This window comes from Rhipicephalus sanguineus, chromosome 8, assembly GCF_013339695.2.
Source record: "Rhipicephalus sanguineus isolate Rsan-2018 chromosome 8, BIME_Rsan_1.4, whole genome shotgun sequence".
Classification (NCBI taxonomy): Eukaryota; Metazoa; Arthropoda; class Arachnida; order Ixodida; family Ixodidae; genus Rhipicephalus; species Rhipicephalus sanguineus.
Window position 1 is genome coordinate 98,708,173 of NC_051183.1, and position 18,795 is coordinate 98,726,967.

Here is an 18,795-nt window from a genome sequence, read left to right on the forward strand (position 1 = left end):
TTTGAGCATGGTCAGAAAAAGCTGCCGATCGAGAGTTGAGGCTCCCGAGAACACGCGAGCCAAACATTATAGCACACCACGCGGCCGGGAATTTACAATAAATTCTTAAAGTCGGCTAAAAATCGCTCCCTTTTCTCTGGACAAATGATGCTATATCATACCTGCCAAGTTTGGAGAAACGGAATCCGGGAGATTTACTTAAAGGGGGGGGGGTATAAAGTATGCCGAACGCAGGCGGGGGGGGGGGGTTACTGCGATAGCAATTATATGGACATTAGGCAGTTATAAAATAGCGTACACAAACCTTTGCGTTGGCTTTTCGCGCAACTGCACATGCGTCGTACGCTAACCGCTTGCGGGCTCCCGTTAATGACGGAAATAGTGGGCTGCGAACACTAACTTAGCGTATGCTAATCTAAAACTGCCTACTGTCAGCGGGATTTTGCGGTCGCCGCTGATCTGTAGAGTCCAAACCGATAACATCGCTTACGCATAGTCTGTTTCACGTGCGAGTAAAAGCACGCTAGCGCTAGGGACGAACGCGGTTGAAGCAGAAATGAAACGACCCGGCCGTCACCGTCGCGCGAAGGGCACATGCGATAACATCACTCCGCGTGCGAGGCCTGTCGTCGCTTGCTTACCAGTTATTTCGTCGGGCAAGGGACCATAAGGGGCGCCGTTGAGACGGGGAAGGTCGCGATCTCGACAGACATCGGTAACGGCTACCCTTTTAAGTGCTGGTCTCTCCACTTAAAGCAGTAGTGACACAAAATTGTGAAGGCGAGATAACTTGTGGGATAGATTTTTTAAATTGCGTGTAGCGCATCTGTACGCGAAACGTCCCACCTCGCGTCAGACATCAAACAGCCACGTGCATCACGAGCTTGTGTTGGCGCCATAATTCTTGCGAGCGCTCTCTCCTAGCGAAAACGTAGCGCACCTTTTTTATTTGCTTATGTACGCATCACAGGCAAGACGCGGCTGCAGCGCTATGACACGTTTGCGTTGGCAACACTGCGGCACAAAGTGCACAGCTACTTCATGCGCAATGAAACTGAGTTGAACGTTTCTACCATCGTTAAAAAAAAAAGAAGAAGAAGAATCCTTCCTACTACGTGGCCAGACAACTCTGCTCATGTGGCCAGACAAAGCACCGGACGCGAGGGGCATAACTGGATTTCCGGGAGATTTTCCCATGACCCATACAACCGGGAGAAATGTTCGAAATCCGGGAGTCTCCCGGGTAATCCGGGAGACTTGGCAGGTATGCTATATACTCAAAACCACTGCGTCATGTACTCAAGTTCCACGCCATTTGTCGTTTTGAGCATTTTGAGTGGAACAGTAACCATGGTCGCCGTGGGATGCTGCCATGTTCCCGTGCGCGCGCTTGCAATTGCACTGAAAGTCATCCGCATGTTCGAAGAAAAAAAAAGAAAAAAAAGTGCTTAAAGGGATACTGAACAAAAATTTGAAAAAGCTACGAAAACACTTACATTCGACTCGGACGACACGACTGTTCCTGTACGCAACGTTTATTTCACGTAATTTCGAGCAGTTGGCCGTATTTTTAGTGGATTGTGAGAGCACGGCGGCTGTATGCCATTGCGCTTGTCGGCGGACGTGACGTCGAGTGCTCCAGCAAGAGGGGGGCAACCGGCACGCTCTCTCCTGCCCTGCCACTTCCCTTTCTCCACCTCTCCTCTCAAGAACCGAGGGTGGCTGGTGTGGCGCTGAGCCTTGTCCTCTTTTCCCCACATAGGAAACAAAATAGCGCTTATTCCTCAAAAACCGCTACAACTGCCGAGCGTGTCGCGAGAGCGCAAACATGCAAGGTGCGAGTGACAGTGGCTCCACGAGTGGTCATTGCGACTCCGAGTTCGACAGGCCTCCAAAACGGATGCGCCAAATACAACCATATGCGTGTGAGCGTTCTGCTGTGTCAAGCGACAGCAAGGACGACGAGCCAGACGAGCCGCCGTAGCCCAACGTGGGTCGGCAGCCGGGACCAGCAATTTACACAGTAACTCATAGTCACTATCCTCGAAGTGTTCGGAGCACGAAAAGTCACGCTTTGAAGGCACCCACGTTGGCTGCGATGGGCGCGCAGCGCGAATCCATATCCTTCGAAGCTTCGGCTCTGTTGGAAAGGTATGACAGGGCACACCCTAGCGCAGAACAGCGTTGAGGCATTCTGCGTTGTGTCAGGTGCTTCACCGTTCACATTACGTAGCAGCACACAACACAGACGGCAAATTCGTAGACGTGGGCGCAAGCTCCGCTTGAGAAAACAAATATACGGCCGAGAGCGCGGCAATGGCGTCGTTGGCTGCCGGTTGAGAACACGCACGGAGAACACCTTCCCGACCGTGAAAACACGTTTTGAGGGAGACGCGCGGCAGCGGGTGGTGGCTTGTGATGTCGATTGGTAAGCGATTTTGCTGCGAGCACGGTTGGCGAGTCACTATCCGCGGAGTTTCGCGTCACTTCCTCTCTAGTTCGCGGCGCGGCCGCTAGACGCGCCAATTCGCGAAAAATGCATTAAATTCATTATTTCTGCTAGTCTCTGGCTGAAATGAAGGTTGTTTCAATAAATTTCAGCACCCAATCCTTCAACTGAGTCATATATCTCGGCGGCGAAAATTTTGTTCAGTATCCCTTTAAGGCCATGGCGAGCGCTGACGAAGGGCCACATCTTCTTGCCCCCTTGTCATGCCCCTCCCTGCGTAGCTTTCAGCGCTCTCGCTTGTACGAGAGGAGAGAGAAAGCGCTTGAAGCGTGCGACAAGTCCCTGTAACTCCACTCGTACTTGATGGATTCTAAAAACCTTGGCGGCATGCGATTCATGAAGTGTCATGCACTAACAGTGAGACTATTCCATTATAACTCGGAAAAGTGCTGCAGGGCCCCTTTAAAGGAATGTATGAAAATTCTCACAACAGAAACAGCTATGCGCAGTCTACGAAAAGTGGGATTCCCTGATACAACTAAGCAAGGTATTTCTTTAACCCTACTTATACGTCTTTCATTAAATAAAATTACAGCACTGATTTGCATATGAGTACATCTGTGCAAAATGCTTTTCTGTTATTACTGGATATGTTTTTATTCTCCCCCTCCCATTTTGGCTCTTAATTAACCCAAAATGTATTCGGCACCCCTGCCTTATTATGTACCACCATCACGAACACCAACACGTACACGTGACGATCACTTTTTTCGCCATCAAAATGGTCGGAAACCGATTGTTCGCCCATCACGATGCAACAAGTGAGCTTTATGCCAGCATGCGGATGACAGATGAAGCTCTTCATCTTCAATAGTTTCCATCATGTATGAGTTCGGTGACACACTGTGCGCGCACTGTAATAAGTCAAAATGAAGCTACTGAGTGCCACATCCGCTGTGAACGAAACCGCGGTGGCTAACAATGCGATCATAGCATCCACGCAGTTCTGAAGGCACGCGCACCCTATGCTCATAATCTAAATGAAACTGCTGAGCAGCGCATGTGCTTCGTAAGAAACCTGGCTCACTAATGCAGAATCAAATATGGTGATTACGCAGTTCTGAAAGTACACCTCGAGAACTAAACTACTACTTGTCACAGCCGCTGTGGACGACACCGCAGCTCTGACCCCGTCGCTATCGACAAAATTGCAGATAGCACCCATGCAGTTTGCGTGCGCCGAGTAAAACGAAAATGAAACAAGTTTGCCTAAGCCGCTGAAGCATTGGTCGCCGAATGGTCGCCACTAGGCTTGTGCAATATTCGAGCACTTCGAATATTCGAGCAAATATTAGAGTATTCGAATTCGCTTCGATTCGAATTTAAACTATAGGAAATTTTGAAGCATTCGAAACGAACGAATAGGTGTACATTAGCCCGCGTGCAACTCCCTTGTAATGGTGGTTTCACTGCAGTGGAGGGGTGCCATACCGTGAATACACCTTTACAAGGAAAATCCGCACTGCCGCAAAGCCCCGCTTGAAGGTTAAACGAACATATTACCTCAGATCGATTCATCATATTTTAAAGTTTAAAAGCTTGTTATAGTGGCTTATATGTTCTAGGTATAGTAAATTTTAAAACATCCGATATTTTACAGGTTATCACTTACATTCTACCGAAAGTGAAATCCTCCTACTACTGAAAGTTGCTTCCACTTCCTTTGAACCAAAAAGAATGACATTTGCACATGCCTGGTTTCAATTTTTAAAAATATATATTGTGCAGGTTAGTTGGGTCATGGCAAATATAATGATTTTTATTCATAATATGCAATATATACTATTCAAATTCAATTCGAAATTATTCGACCAAATCACTATTCACTTCGAACCCAAAATTTACTATTGACACAAACCTAGTCGCCACCAATGCGATTGTGGATGGTGACCCCGCTTACGGCCAACGTGGTGCCACAAGCGGTGGTAAATGCAAATAGGCATGGAGCATTGCGGCTATCTTGTTGCCACCGTCATTACCATACGGTTCGCACTGATGATGATGGCAACGTGGACTGCGCCACCTTGTTTTGGTTGTCCGTGAATGCAGTTTCTGTTGCCTTGCGTAGCACATTTGTAGCGCTTCACGTTCGGTGCGCTCCGAGGATTGTTCGAATTAACCAAGTTTAGGCGAAATATGACCACATTAACGAGAGCTTGATGCCAATAAACAATGCATAGGCTTACTGGGACCACAGAAGACGTCCGAAGTATCCGATTGTCTGAAACGAGCTTCTTACTGTACTTTTCAATTCAATTTCGAATAATCAGTTTTTCAGCGTGCCCACTTGTGGTGAACAATTAAACGCCAAGGAACATCAGTTTGTCGTACACTGGGTCGGCTTGGCTCACCTTTTCAATGGCAGCAGCTCTTCGCTTCTCAACCTTGAGAATGCTCGAGAGGTCACCGATGTTGGACTCAAATTCCAGGAACCGATTCCAAATCTCTCTGAAATAAGAGCACCATGGTCAGCATCAGAAGACGCATCCGTCAAGAAAAAAAAAACTCGGTGCCCGTGTAGCAACTTACACCGACTTTTCCGGTGGCAGCGATCCCGACGTGAGCACCCTTTCGAACAGCACCCTGGTGTTATTGTCCTCTGTTTCCAGAGAGCGTGGAAAACAAACGAAAAAATTTGTCAAACCACTCAATCACTTCAGTAAGATTGAACAAAGACAAATGTTGCATTTTTAAGGTCTACTTTGAAGCACAGGCTGCAGAGTCATGTTTTATGGACTGGTCGATGTTTTTCAATTATTTTTGAAAGTTTTTCTTTTACGCTGAAACCTCACAACAAAGTCACATCTGCAACAAAAGTAACTTCGTTATATCCGAAAGTTCATTATAAATGTTTTTCTGTAACACTGTATCTATGACAAGACAATTCTTCAGTTACTTCGGTATAACCGATAATTCGTTATATCCGTGTTCGTTATATCGAGGTTTGACTGTATATTTATTTTGTTCCATTTCATTCTTTTTACATTTTTTTTTTCAGTTCTGTTGCTATTCTTGCCATTTATTTCAGTCAGAAATCGCACATACACGTCAGGCAACCCACATTGGGCATTGTACATCACAACCAAGTACAGAAGGTAGGTGTAGGCAGCCAAGGCAGACATTATCTTCAAATGAAGAATGGGAAGAAGCAGAAATTGACTTGTGAAACTTCGCATATTGCAATGGCTGAGGTGGAATCTATAAAACGCCCCGCTTTTACGTCGGACGCCGTCATACAAAACCAACAGATAGCAATGCCAAGGAATGTCGATTTTAGTTGAAGTTAGCTAAAAACGGATGCTTAGAGTTGGTTCGTACTAAGGAAAGAAAAACAGTTCAAAAAGACAAAACAGAAGGGAATACAAAGAACACACATCTATGTGTCTTTCCCTGTGTGACATCTAATTACACCGTTTTCCTTTCCTCAACTAAAGCGTTGTATTTATGAGATAAAAGGAAACGAATGTATGCAAGAAAACAACTTGTTGCTCATGGGAGCCATACTAACGTGGAGTGGAGTTTGTGGGTACGGCTCCCGTCAGCCGCAAGTTTTGTCTTTCGTATGCTTTCACTTCTATTTGACATGTAACTCTGAAACTTCTAGTACTCATTAAGGCTGACACTTTACAGCGTGAGAATGTTATGCGTCAGCAAAACTCTGACATCTCACAATGCCAGAGTTATGTGGCCGCGTGTGTTGTGACACTTCTAAGAACAACGGAGCTGCATGACTTAGCCAGAAATGATGTCGTGAGTAAGAGGCATGCAGCAAGAGAGAAGACGACGATGAAGTGTCGAGAGCATTTGAATAGGCGTGAGTGCATGTGCATGGAAAGTTTTAGAGGCTTGGGGCACATGAGCCGATCCGTTATCGAAGGAAAGAGAGTTCATATTGTGTACGTGGACACGGCTGCAGAAAGTCATTTCACCAGCAGTGCGCTGGCAACGGTAACGACAGGCGTTCGAGTCTGCAGGCTGCAACGCATGCGTTCCAACATGTGGCCGGCAACCTCAACGGCGTTCGAGCAAGGCTCCTTGGCGATGCAGCAGCGGCTCACAGCAAGTACGGGTGCTTCTGACAGGATCCCCCTTCCAAAACAAGCCGGCACCGTACCCGAGGACGATCCCTGGAGTGCCACGTCACACGGTGGAGCACCACGCCGGGCCAGGCAGCTGAAGAACATGTTAGGACTAATGGGCCTACGAGTCGAGTCAGTGGTGTGACAACCTGAGCATGGGCGATGACCAACTACTCGGGCTGTGGAGGTGGAGAGAACCACGAGACTCGTGTCGTAGACCGCAACGGATAACCAGACGAGATTGACAGCAAACTGGACTTTGGTGACAGAGTTGCCAGGAGCAAGTAAGAACAGCCCGACGAAAACTGTTTGCAATGCTTTAAACAGTTTTTAAATAAAATCATAACTAATCATTATGGAATTTATCAAAATTGAATGTATGTACCATGACTACCATAAAGAAAAAAACAAAATCAGATTTAGAAATTCGATGAGCAGAAAATGAGAATTCTGCACTCAGATACACAGTTTGGGCTTTATGTTAAAAAATAATCACAGCTCTAGCTGTTCTAGATCATGAGGTATCACTCTGACAAGCTAAATGAGTGACCCAGAAACAACCCAGATTCAGGTCGTACTCGTTGCATAGTTCAAAACCGTGGATGAAATGCTGATATAAGACTTAAGTTGGGCTTTAAATGTGAAAGGATAGCTCTAGATTTCAATAATGTAATATAAAGAACTCTTTTGTCTTTGATGACTTTTTGGTCTCCACAAGCCATGTCCCCACCTTAAAGAAGCAAATGAGCACAGCTACAGAAAGTACTCACCATTCAGATGTGAGAGGTAGTCTACGTAGGCCATGATGTAGTCTGAGTTGTCACCGTACTTCTTGAGGCCCAGTTCAAAGATCTTGAAGGCCACGGTCTTCTCCTGCAAAGGGAAGTGCAAATTCACCACCACCTGTCGGAGCTCACTCTAACAAGTAAGCGCAAAAAAATCCAGAATTTCCGGGGGTTAATTTTTTAACCTCTTAAGGTGCAGTGGTTCTAATGGATCATGATCAATTTCAAAACGTTTTCTCTTGTGGATACAGTACTATCAGAAGACTAGAACTAATCAAGAGCACGGTGAATGAGTAGCAGAAAATTTGACGAGTTGCATCGTAGGCTCGCTTTTTAACGTAAGCATTTCTTAAAGTACCCACCACTAGAGCACTGCACGGGCCCGGGCCGGCCCGAAAGCCCGGGCCCGGCCCGGCCCGCGGGCCGGGCCGGGCCGGGTAAGAGATTGTTGGATCGGGCCCGGGCCGGGCTCGGGCCCGTGATCTTCGGGCCCGGGTCGGGCTCGGGCCTGAGCCAGGCCCGTATTAGGCCCGGGTCTCATACGTATCTGTATAATCACGCTCCGGACACCCGACACGTCACGTCGACGGGGATCGCTAAAGAGGCCGCCGGCTGGTTCACTTCGGCGCTCTAATAGACAGTTGTTTTGGAAGCCCTTAGTCCGGTCTCGCTTTAAGGCGTAACATTTTCAAAGATCGAAGGCGGTCACACGAAGACGACGAGACAGCCATCTTCAGGGAACAGCGAGGACGGTGGCTCGCTTTCTAACGGGTGTGCCTCGCTTTGACACATCTATGGCACTGCGGTGGCGGTGACTCGGGGAAGAAGGGTGGGACAAAGAACGTTCTTGCTTTGAACACGAAAACGTTGCGTACGTTGGGTGCAGTTTCCTGCCGAGGAGTCAACACGAGAGCTTTAATTTATGTAACGCTGCCCAGCCTGGTGTATTCCTACCAGAAGCAGCTAGAGCACGTTTTTTTTTTTTCATTGCATTGTGCAATAGATGAAGTTTGCAGACTTGCTACTTTTACTCAACAGCCCTAGCTCGTATGCAATTGATGTAAAACTTAAACTAAAAATGTCTGCCATGTTTTTTTTTTTCAGTTTATGGAGGTATATTTAGTAGTCGTTCTTTGAAATGCAAAAATAAGATTGCGTGGTTAGCACTGCGTGCGTACATGAAACAGCCAGCTATGACTCCAATTATATTTTATATTGCCCTGCAATTATTTCGCAACAGTGTTACGGGCGTAATTAACCGAAAGTACACACAGTACCAGTGAAAGTCGTGACACTGAAAGAAGTTCCCAAAACAATCTCTAGAAAATATCTTGTGTGTGGCAGGTATCTTCACAATAACCGAAGGTTAGACAGTGCCTCCTTTATGCTCAAGGCATAACTAGCTGAAACGGGTCGGGTCGGGCCGGGCCGGGCCGGGCCCAAACCTTTCGGGCCCGGGCCGGGTACGGGTCACATTTAAGAACACCGGGCCGGGCTCGGGCGGGCCGGAGCATGGCGTTTTCGGGCCGGGCCGGGCCCGGGCCGGAAAAATCGGCCCGTGCAGTGCTCTACCCACCACACGAGAAAGAATAGGTCGGCACCTGTGCTTCACATAAAAGGTGAAATTTCAACCCAATGAAGTCTTCACATAAAGGAGTAAAGTGTTAGCTTTAAGAACTTCATTATAGTGAGAATTCCATTCCACTGAAATTGCGTACACTGAGGTTTAAGTATGGCAATTATCTTTTTATTTCACACAAAAGTTTTATGAAAGAACTCCATTTACAGTGCAAATCAAGATTTTGTTTTCCTTTGTTACAACTAGCGCACGAGCCAATTTCACAGTACACCACCAGGGCTGCACCACTGTCTTGCTGCATGAGACAGTGGCGCGGCCCTGGTGGTGTCTTAAAGAGTTGGCTATGGAGTTGCACAAGACAGTGGCTATTGGCCGCGAGATCGAGCGGAGTCGCCGCCTAGTGGCTACTGGCTGAAGCGCGCCTAGTGTGGATTGCTCCCTGCGTCGTCTGCTAGCCACGTCATGTTTGCATGTGCGCGTACGTCCTGCACGCTCTCAAAGGGCAGTTTGTTCTGTTATGTTAGCGGGATTTTAACTGCTCGTACGTATACCTAACATTGTGTACAGAAGCAAATGGGCTTGCTCGGCTGCATACACATTGTAATAAGATCAGTGAGTGCGACTTTCGAGAGGGCTGTGTATTGGTGTCGTACCCTTCGTTCGCCAGAATCATTTCAGTGCTGATGCCGCTTTCTGGTTCAAGCACATCGTAAAGTGCGCTTGGCATAGTCCCAAACATGAGGAGCATTAAATTGTGTGTGAATGCAGCGTTTTAGCGACTCCGTGGTAAACAAAAACGAGGCTCATGCACTTTCGCGTTGTTGTTAGGTGTATACCTGCGGCACTGTAGTTCATGATGAGCTGTAGTTGTGCTTAAGATGTCCTTTTATTCTACGGTCGTGGTCCCGCTACAGCGAAATATTTCTATCGAGTGAAGTCTGAGACTTCGGTACTCAAACTGTCTCTAAAAAAAAACAGACAATGGAATGACACGGCAGTGATAAAACGGTGTTGCCGCGCGCAGTGTGAACTTGCGCCGAAATTTATGCAGAACCACCCGTGTTCTTAGCCCGACGGCGTGCCTTACATTTATGTCGTATAATTTCATGCAAAACCTCATCCTTTTTTTTTCACATTATCTTGAAAGTTTATGTGGAGTTAAAAATTGATGGAAGCCAGCAGACATTAATATTTTGAAAAAAAAAAAAAAGACACTTATGCCACAAAATAACCGGACCTTTGTTGCATCACTGTCGTGCACGTAATCAGTCAATGAAAGCTCTGTGCTAAACTCTTACCTGCGTATGCGTTATTCGCGTGAACAGTGCTATTGAACTCATTGCACAGGAATATGGACTGGTATACAAATTAACAAGAAGTAAACACTTAAGTAGTTCACTCGTGCTACAGCAGTGCGTAGTACACAGAACACAAGCTAAACACGTACAGAGAAAACAATATATATATATATATATATATATATATATATATATATATATATATATATATATATATATATATATATATATATATATATATATATATATATATATATATATATTACGGGTGTGCAAATATTCGAAATTTCGAATATTTTTCTAATAGTGTTGCTATTCGATTCGATTCGCACTGGAATTTTACTATTCGAACTATTCGAACTTCCCAAAAACAAATACAGTCAACGTCTGACTGAAAGTGCCCCCTTCAGATTTTCAATATGCTTTACCTCATTACACTCTCGTATTGCGGCAAAGCTGCCTTTCAAGCTCCGCTACAGTCGAACATAGCCAAGAGACAACGTCCGATTAGAAGTGGTCCCTAGATTTTCAATATGCCTCACCTCATCACACCCCCGCATTGCAGCAAAACTGCCTTTCAAGCTCTGCTACGGTCGCAAATGTAACTAAGAAAACGCTAGTTCCAACATGGAGATGAAAGATGTGCCCCCAGAGGTGGGGGCTCAATGAATGCTGTTTTGGACCTGAAATTTCTGCAGGAAGTCCGAAAAATTGGAAGCTGAAGCTTTTTAGCATCCAAAATTTCAGATAGTATTATATACTGATGTCTACGAGGCAGATTTGGAACTCTGGACTTGAAGGGAGCACACCCTTGTACACCGCATTAGTTTGGCTTCCACAGCAGTTGAAAGAGGAGGAGAGGCTGAGGAAATGGCATCTTTGCCTATACCGTGTAAAGTGTTGTCGGCAACACTTTGGTTGCACCAAATCATGTACATAAATACAATTCGGCCTCTATATTGCACTTCAACCTAGTGAAAAGAAACACTTTCATGTTGCTATCTCATAAGAATGTGCTTAGAAATCCTCTCCAACTTTTTTTTTCTGCAATTTCGCTTCGAAGTATTAGAAAAATATTCTAGAAATATTCGAGAAATATTCGAAAAATATTTGATTCGATTCGCACTCACACTTCGATATTCGAATTCGTTTCGCGCCCAAAATTTTGCTATTCACACAGCTCTAATATATATATATAGTGCGTAAGCGCAGACTGTCACCGAGGGTGAGCATACCTTTCATCTTCAGATTGCGCTTCTCTCACTAGTAATAGGAACATTGGATGATCTTCGTGCATCAATTCAACAATGAGGTGTGTATGTATTACCAGTAAGCAGCAATCAACGCATTTTATTCGCCGACAATCGGCTCAAACTGCTCACAACGAAGCGCCGCTGTGTGCATTTGTATATGGTTGAGAGGGCAAGCAGACAGAGAAATTTTCTAGGCCTTTCGCATAAGAAAAGCGGGTGGTCGGTGTGTAAGTGCACCGTCGCTGGCTCTCAGCAATAAAGAATGCATATTCTTAGAAAGAAATCTGCGCATGGAACCGTTTGGCTAGGTGTGGCACGTGTGGGTTGTGTAGGCATGGCACGTGTTAAAATTAGTGACGTTTTTTGGAGGCGTGCTTGAGTGATATTCTTGCGGGTTGCGCATTCTCCTGCGCATCTTGTGGTTTCCTGTTTTTTCTGTCAATAAACGCTGAGTTGAAGTTTGCGCTCCGTCCTGTCTGTCGTTCTACCTTGTCTGTGGTTTTTATTGCGCTATTCAGTCATGTCCTGCAGTTAATTTGTATACGCGCCTCCGACCGCCTCTCCACACTAACGCGGCGACGCTGCTGCCACCTATAGGTCCATCTCACGGCCAATAGTTCCTGCATCGTCAAAGTTACTACAAACGAGTTGCGGGAGAACGCACCTTGCTGCAGTAGTACTCCATGAGTGCAGCGGCCACGTACACCTGGTGGCCGCTGCGAGCGTCCTCCCGTGCCTTCTTGAACACAATTCGTGCCGTCTTGATGCCCTCAGCCCTCCTCGCAAACTTCATGTACTGGATGTATGCCTGGCCAGAGAGAAGCAATCACAGGGTGGTTTGCATAAGAGCACAGAAAGGCTAACTGCGGTGCTACTTTGTTGAAGCTTCATAGAAATTTTAGTCGAGCAATGAAAAAGGCTAGTTGGTCGACACTCATGATGTACTGTGCTCAGTATTAAACTGACAGAACAACGGAAAAAAACACATAACACGGGTAAAAGCAGGGAGCAATATGATAAAACACCAAATATATGTTTATGCAATGATTAATTGCAATGTACCTGTATGAATGTGACATACTGAATTGCGAGAGGCATAGAGTTTCCTAAAATTAACTAGAGGGGACTCTGGCGCTGCGATCGTTCAGCTACCATGGGAATGATGGGTAGTACACAAATTTGCCTAGTCTTCGTGCTTGCGGCTTCAAATGTACTTGTGGCTTTGTTTATTGCCGTGTTTTGGCGTTCGCTTCGGATGAAAGAATAGACCGTTGTGAACTTCGTGACCATGTTTGATTTGGTTAGCCTAAAAAAGTTAAAGTGGTGAAGTGGAACTGCTGACTTTTGCTGAATTTAGTTTTGCGACAAAGCGGATGCAGCCGACGCGGAGCCAAACGGAGCCGAAAGAACGAAGTTTAGACAAATTTGTGTACTACCCATCATTCCCATGCTGGCTGAAGCGTCATGCGTTGCAGCTCCCATAGACACTAGCGCCAGAGTTCCCTCTAGTAAGTATTGTAGGAAACTCTATGGCGAGAGGTACCTTATTGCTTGAGCAGTTAGTGTTAGATGGGCCTTTCAGTGCTTGCCAATTGCATTTAGTCTCTATGGCCTTTAAAAAGTAATTTGAACGAGTCTTCTCATATTGCTCACGGCTATAATGGCATCACTGTACTAAATGTACGAAGCTTAATACATCACGAATTCATAGCACAGGTACAAATGTATATTGCAAGAAAAGAGCCATCATAATTACAAAGTAAATATAAATATCTGTTTGCTGCCCAGTCAATCATAATACACAACTGCTTAAAACAACAAAAAAGAATTTAATCAGTGACTTGTCGACAGGTGAACAAAGCTGGAAGTGGCAACGCCACTTCATTACGGTCCAGTACTTTTAAAGGGATACTAAAGTGAAACAACATATCAGTTAAGATTGATAAGTTATTCCTTGAAAACTGTACTGTTCTTCATTTCATGAACACTGGTTCATTATGAGAGAAAAAACGAAGGTCAAAGTTTTCTTTTCGAATTCTGCAACGAAACCCCAGTACCAAAATGTCAGTGTGACATTACGGACTTTAAAGTACTTTTCATATTTTGAACACATTTGCTCGATAAGAATTCCTGAAATCTGCCATGTCTCTGGCTCCCTTAAGGGCGAACCATATAGAGCGTTTTTGCCGGCGTTTTCCCGGCGTTTCGTACGCCGGCGTCCCTCGACGTCGACGCTACCAGTGACGGTGGCCGAAACGTCCACCTCTGGATGGTCCAGACATCACGGGCAGCAGCGTCGACGCCGGAAGCAGTTCGATGGACGCAGAACCAATCAGCGTGAGGATGGCAGCGACTTCCGCTACGTAACGGCGTCGTCGCTGCTGCCAAAATGGCTGCCGCCCGCCTCGGATCTAATAAGTCGTCGCCGTGCACTGTGTGGCCCTTAAGTTCTCAACTGATGCTTGTATTTGACTTAGCTTGTTCCCTAGAAGCTTCGACAGCAAAGCAATCGTGATATCTTTGAAGTCTTTCCGAGTGCCGTACTCAAGTTCATCGGTAGGCTTAGCAGGCATGAGTGTATTGGCCGAATACGTGGCCTCAAAGATGTACGGCAGCTTCAAGCTCAGAGGCCATATATTACAAGTTTGTGCTTCTTCTTAATGCCAATAGCTGGCGCTACAAGTCAAACTAAAAAAAATAGACTTTTCGGTGGCGTTTTGTCACTGTGACTCGTTTTCTGCCCCACAGAACTGCTACTGAGACATAAAAGCTATAATCAGGAATATATCTTGTTGGTCCATTGACGGAAACTGTACACTGCTTTACGAGGTGTCAGGTTCATTCCCTCTGGTCACACTGTGTGACGCTGAGCTAACGCTCTTCATATGGTTTGCCGCCCTCTCTGACGGCGTTGATGCGACGACGCCGAGGGACACAACGCCAGGAAACGCCGGCAAAAACGCTCTATATGGTTCAGGCTTTAGACAATGAGGTAAGTCATTTTAACCGATAGAAAAATTACGCAGGCCATCACAGACACAAATTCGTAACATCAAAGTCTATGATGTCACGGGCAGTTGGTGCAAATAACTCCAAGGTGGTGTCGCCACCTGCATTTTCTTCTAGTACGTGTTCTGGCTTACCAAGCATCTTTTCGTGGCAAAGAGCGGTGCTTTTCGTATTGTGGAATGGTAACATACTAACATGAGTGAAATCGTTTTTCTCTTCAATGTCCCTTCAAGTACCAACCAATGCTCGATGAAATCAAAAGTTTCACAAAAGACCGGCAGAGGAAATTTGGTAAGCAAGATGAACAGATGAAGTCGGCAAGTCATACAATCTTTCAATAATGATTCAATGAAGTCCGGCATGTCTCCTTACCAGCGTTGGGTCAATGTCCGGGATTTCGATGAACTTGTTGTACACTTGATGAACCTTGTCGTGCTTCATTCGGCTCTGTGGAAATGAAAGAGTGAAAAATTAACTATTAAAGCACGGACTCGAGTCTTGTGTTGGCTTAAGGGGGGAGGTGGCGATCGAAAACATTGTAATAGATATTGGTGCGCTCACACATTAAGCAATTGGAATTATGTTATCGTTTATGTCACTGCCATATAATAATAACTGATCAGAAATAAATGTGCAGAACACTCCTCCTCAGTCTTATACCTCTTCAAAGTCGGCATAGGCAAAGTAGAGGAGGGTGTTCTTGCGCAGCAGCGTGGTGGTTGCGCGCTCGTAGATGGCGGCCGCCTCGTCCGAGAACAGCTTGCCGGCGTTCAGGTCTCCCTTGTCGGTGAGCAGCTTGCTGGACTGCTCGAGGAACAGGGCCGCCTCGTACCACACGTCCGGGTGGTGGCCCAGGCACAGCAGGCACTGTTCGTACGCAAACATCACTGCGGAAAACACAAGCAGGAATGAGGCAAGTGTTACGCCGATCGGCGCGTCTCTTCCGCAGAAGGACACTTGGCCGATGCCAGCATCACGAAAGACGGTGGGCATGCAAACACGGACGAAGGAGAAGAAACCACAACATAATCCTAGCTCGGAACAAAGAAATGGCAATTAACCAAGCTACTGCCGCTTGCAACACGCATTAGAATCGACCGTCTATAAATACGTGAAATTTACATGATAATATGCCAATGTTCTGGAGAGCAAATTTAAGCAAGTGGAAGTGTTTATACAATTATAATGTAATTTACCACAATTTATTGTATTTACAGTGTAAATAATTATCTATAATTATTATACAGTCAGCCATGTTATATATATTTTTTCATGAACTGAATTCAATGACCCACTCAAATTGCAGGCAATACAGTAAAAGCTCGTTAATTCGGATTTCACGGGACCGGAAAAAATGTCCGAATTAACCGAATGCCGAATTAACGAATGAACAGGAAAAACAACATTAAAATCAAGTCGGAGAAGCATACCTTTATTTGCTGAAGTATTTTGTAATGGTCGCCTGCGTTTTCGCGCAGATTCCGGCTGACATTACAATTTTTCTTAACTCTTCCAAATGGCCAACAGCACGCAAACTGTCGGAGTGCTCAGGCAAACGTCCTCTAATATCAAAAGAGCCTCCGAGACTTCCTGTGAGGTGCGATGAGTTCGCGACATCATTAATAATTTCTTGATCGGGCAGGAGACCAGTCGTGGCGACACAATCGTCAATCGTGATGTAGTCCTGAAGGGTCATATCTGAGGGAAGGACAGCACCGAAGGTCGGGCAGTCATTGTCGGTGGACTCGGCTGACACCTCGCCGATGTCGTCAGCTACTGCTGCGTGCTCGGGCCTCACATGTAAACACGGTCACAACGGGGAAAAAAAGAGAACTCTGCAAGAAGAGACGGTGCCGACACAACACAAGGGAAAATGGCGTTGGAGGCGCAGTGGAGCGAAGAAAGAAGACGTCGACGTTTGGTGACGCTGCGATCGCCCCCACTAGTTGATGACGATGGCGATGTCACTCAGGTTTCGGTTTCGCTCCAGTGGTGCCAGCGCTGCCTTACCACACTTTTGTGTAGCGGCAGCCGTCAACATTTGTCCGAATTAAGCGGTGCGGAGCCCAATTCTGATGAATTAACGAAGGTTTGGTCCCATAGATTAACATGCACTTCGGCCGGGACCAATAGAGCCGTCCGAATTTTCCGAATTTCCGAATTAACGGGTGTCGAATTAACGAGCTTTTACTGTAGTTATCTGCCGGCAGCGAGCATTCCTAAAAAAATAAAAAAATATTTTGAAATTCCTGCACAAATGCCCCACGCCCAATATCTCGTTAGACACGGTACTGCCCAACGTTTCTAGAACCAGGTCAGTTTCGCAGCTCCCCATAGACGCTTGCCCTCCGAAGTGGACGCGACGGCCGACGCAAGAACTAGCGGCGCTGCAGTTGCATCTTGCACCATGCCTCACGTGTTTGCAAATCACGCACGGAGTACGGAGAAAGCGAGCATGCAGAAACGCGCAACGCGTCGCAAGCAGCTACTACTCGCGCGTCTCAGCTCACTGCGGCATGTGCGTCGCCTCCACGATCGGCTTCGGCAACGCGCCATTGAGAGCAACGGTGCGCTGTCGTATCCGATCCCGGGGGCCACGACAAGTGAAGCAAAATGGAACAGCAGCGCCGTAAGTTCACGCGTCAGCCGCGTGTGCCGGCTCGCAAGCGGAGCTGCGAAACTGTACTGGTTCTAAAAACGTTGGTACTGCCATCATCAAGGCGATCATGCGCAGTATTTCAACCAGAAGTGATATACGGGAGCTTTAGGCAATAATAATGATTAATTTACGATTAGCTCAGTGTTTGTGGTCTCTTCCTTGCCAATAGTGCACAGAGATGGCAAAATTAAGCCACGTCTCCAAATGAGGATGCCGTCTCGCAAAGGGCTGAAGAAGAAGAAGCAAGATTGTGCATATATGTAGAAGGACACGAATCCGTGTTCTCCTGCTTACCTGCACGGTCCTGCTTCTTTAACTTGATTGCTACTGTCTTGTTCCAAGCAAGGACCATGATAAGCTCAATGCTTCATTTCTAGTACTCTATGCTCCTATTCATGTTCTGCTACTTATTCGCATAATCCTGCTTCTTCAGCTTCGTTAATTGCTGTCTGTTTGTTCTGAGCTAGGAATATGCTGTGGTTTACATGTAATCACCCTCTTTCATGATGAATACTCACCACCTAGCTCAACTTTCTGCCATTAGGATGCAAACATATTTTGATGTTTGTTAGGCTTGTGCGAATATTCCAGCAGTTCAAATATTTGAACGAATATAACAATATTTGAATTCGCTTTGAAAGGAATTGAAATTATTCTAAATTTCGAAGTATTCGAAATGAATGAATAGACATACCAGTAAAGGTGATTTCACTGCAATGGAGTAGTGCTATGCTGTGAAAACACCTTTCCAATGGAAATCCGCACTGCCGCGAAGCCCCACTTCAAGGTTAAATGAACAAATTACCCTAACATCGATTCATCATTTTTTTAGTTTAAAAGCTCGTTATACCAGCTTATATGCTCTAAGTAAAGTAAATTTTAAAATGTAGCACATTTTACAAGTTATCATTTGCATTCTACCAGAAGTCAAGTCCTGCAACTATTCAAAGTTGCTTTCACTTCCCTTTGAACCAACAAAGAATGACATTTGCACATGCCTTGTTTCAATTTTATAAATATATTGTGCAAGTTATTTGGGTCATGACAAACATGCTCATTTTTCTTTGTAACATGTGATATATACTATATGAATCCGATTTGAAATTATTCGACCAAGTCACTATTAGCTTCGAATTCGCTTTGAACCAAAAATTTACTAATTCGCACAAGCCTAATGTCTGGAGCTGATCTTTGAAAGTGTGAGTGCACTGGGTGATAAAATGTGTAAATAGTTTTAACCAGTCAAACACGGTCACTGTGAAAGACGTCAAAATGAGTGCAATCAAGTCGTCCTGGGGCATCTCACCTCGTTTTGTGATGAGGGCGTGGTCATCTGTCCTGAGGGGATTGCTCTTCTCCCAAGCAATGTATTTTTTCCACAGCTCCACCTATAATTCACAAACGGTACGTAGGTGGATTTTCGCACTCAAACAAAACATTTCAGAACAGTGTCAGATACAGCTGACTAGCTTGTGATAAAAGTCCCAAAAAACACACATTCAAACTTCAACCATCATGTGTTCAATTTCATATACAGCACAGACCGTAAGCTGCTGGAGTCGCAAATATCTGCACTATAAGCGGTACCGCACTGTAACCAGAACAAGATTTTTGAAAGGCTGTA

At 45.6% G+C, this 18,795-nt stretch overlaps 1 protein-coding gene across 1 annotated transcript in view; it reads right to left on the bottom strand.

Moving 5' to 3' along the window:
* The window catches only part of LOC119402243 (cleavage stimulation factor subunit 3), a gene marked incomplete at both ends in the record, with an annotated part of 36,929 nt that extends 18,370 nt beyond the window's left edge, over positions 1–18,559 (bottom strand). Inside the window, 7 exon segments of the mRNA XM_037669377.1 lie at positions 4,861–4,957; positions 5,039–5,108; positions 7,359–7,461; positions 12,168–12,311; positions 14,885–14,959; positions 15,173–15,399; positions 18,478–18,559. Of these exon segments, the coding sequence (XP_037525305.1) occupies positions 4,861–4,957; positions 5,039–5,108; positions 7,359–7,461; positions 12,168–12,311; positions 14,885–14,959; positions 15,173–15,399; positions 18,478–18,559 (798 nt within the window).
* Positions 18,560–18,795: the final 236 nt, after the last annotated feature.